We start from the raw sequence: 2,300 nt of genomic DNA, 5'->3' as shown, positions 1-2,300 counted from the left end.
ACAAGGAAGACAAGCTGGGCAGAAACCCACAAGTGACACATATCTTTCCACTTCTTCTGCAGTGTGCACACATGCTCATTTTATCTCACTTATCTCTTAGGCACCCAGTGGAGTAGGACCGGAACATAGGACATGGACATGGGATATGGATACTGGACACTTAGGACTCAAGGTGTGCACCCAAGGATTCCAACTGGTCAAAACACTTCCATTTGACGCTATCCAAGGGTATTCTAATGTACATGTGTGTTGATTCAAGTCAAAAGGGAAAACTATCTACAGAAACCACCTTCTCTTCTTGTAGTAAATTGCAATAACATCCAACTCATTCATCACCTCCAGCATCATCCCATGCATAGTGGAAACCCTAGCATAGAGGGCACGCACCTGACCCTCCATAAGCAAGTCTTCATCACTCACATTCGCATTGACAAGCAGGTCGAAGTCTTCCAGATCTTCACCCTCAGGCAGCTTGCACTTTTCAATGCACACAGGAGAATTGGGTTCCTCATCCTCAGAGACTGTAACAGGGGGTTCAGGTGATGAGACCGGGCAGCACATAAGGTCACAGATGTCCTTAGAGGAACCAGTGGTACTTCACTGGCCTCTTCCTGGCCATCCTCCATCACAAAGTCTTCTCCAGCGGCGTTCTTCTCCTTTCCCTTGCCTTTTTCCTTCAACTGCTTCTCCTCTTCTAAATGCGCACATTCCTTGGCCTGGCATTCGGCCTTGATCTTGAAAGTGTGTATTTGCTCATGGAAGTGAATGTGTGCTTCTTCAGCCTTACAACCTTTTGCACTCTCCTCAGGAGCAAGGGCAAGGCTCAAATTATGGGTCTTGCCATCCATCGAGCACTTTTCTAAGTCAGCCTGAAAGACCATTAGAAAGGGCAGTAAGTGCGCAAAGGTACAAAAAGCACTCACCAATAGCTTGACCCAATCATGGCACCACTCTTCCTTGCAAGCCATCAGATCAGGTTGATCTTTAGGCATAAGGTCAGCCAAGTTGACCATGTGGGCATGTAACTCAGCAAATGTGCGCTGGATTCTGTCAGCAGCAAGGTCAATGACATTGGAAAAATTGAAAGTAAAGGTAGATATGTTATCAATGGTAGAGATGAGAGATAGGAAAAGAAGTAGAGGAACTTATAGGGAAGCATGATCACATCCACTGTGTGTCCACACTTCTTCCATTGTCCACATGAAAATCACCAAACTCTGCACTCCACATCTCTATTCAATCCAGAACTGGTCCACAAACTCTACTGTACCCAGAATTCCACGGTCATGTGCCCTCATCAATCCAAAAATTCTGACAAGTCCAAGTCCCAATGTGCAACTGACTGAGGACAGTCAGTATTTGAGTCTCCTGCAGATGTGATGATCATACTGGTACTAGGCATGTATGATTGATAGCACAGTTCTTCTCACCTTCAGAAAAGGAGATAAAGTGTGGATCATTAAATCCATATATATCGACCCATCTGCTCTTACTCCGGTCCAGTCCTAGGAATCTGCCCTCCCATGTCCTATCCATGTCCACCTATCTCCGCTGGTGCGTTATTTTTCCCAAATGTCATTGCTAAATGAGCTGCAGGTCTTATTACACGTCTACTCATGTTCCACAGTGCATGATGTCTTATTACCTATAGACTCATTGCGCGCTCACTAACTACACTACAATTCTTGCCTACACACTCTGGACATTCACACACTATGATATAAATGACCACAGTATATACGATTGAGTAGTTCCCTTTCCCCTGGACTCAGCTCTATAGGAGAGTCATTCTCATGTTATTTTTGTAGACCTTGTGCAATCCATCTATTTTGCTCTTTCTTGACAATCCTGCACAATTCGACCACTCTGAAGTTCCATACCACTAGGATCTTACCCTAAAGCTCTTGCAAGAATACCCAACCCATGACTGGTAGTTTAGCACTGTTCTTCACTTATGCTATATCCCTTGCGACCAGCTGCTCCATAGAGCATGGTTGATTTCATGCATGTTACATCTGTTGCACTGGCATCTGACATCCAATATGCTCGCACATATCTTCCAATGGTTCATCCTGCTCTTGTGATACTAACATCGGTTGATTTTTGCCCGTGCTCACAGTTGATTCCTTGGCATAGAAATTCAAAGGTATACATACGGTCCACATTCTAGTTTCTTAGGCCAACATAGGTTATAACTCCTTCGCTCACTTACAGTGGCTCAAAAAACTGTCCGCATGTTTTGACATTTTTCACTATCTATGATATTGTGTGAGAATGAACAAATGCGTCAAGGACATGCT

General features: G+C 44.3%; 1 protein-coding gene across 1 annotated transcript; it reads right to left on the bottom strand.

Annotated features, from left to right (window-relative positions):
- Nucleotides 1-276: 276 nt before the first annotated feature.
- Nucleotides 277-1,013, bottom strand: BJ212DRAFT_1490861 (uncharacterized protein; the record flags this gene model as incomplete). Its single annotated transcript, XM_041341474.1, has 3 exons — nt 277-521; nt 602-869; nt 924-1,013. The coding sequence occupies 3 exons, from the start codon at nt 1,011-1,013 to the stop codon at nt 277-279; spliced, it is 603 nt and encodes a 200-aa protein (XP_041184863.1).
- Between the last annotated feature and the right edge of the window lie 1,287 nt (nt 1,014-2,300).

This window comes from Suillus subaureus (genome assembly GCF_016647635.1).
Source record: "Suillus subaureus strain MN1 chromosome Unknown BJ212scaffold_554, whole genome shotgun sequence".
Taxonomy (NCBI): domain Eukaryota; kingdom Fungi; phylum Basidiomycota; class Agaricomycetes; order Boletales; family Suillaceae; genus Suillus; species Suillus subaureus.
This window is presented reverse-complemented; position numbering and strand designations above follow the sequence as displayed.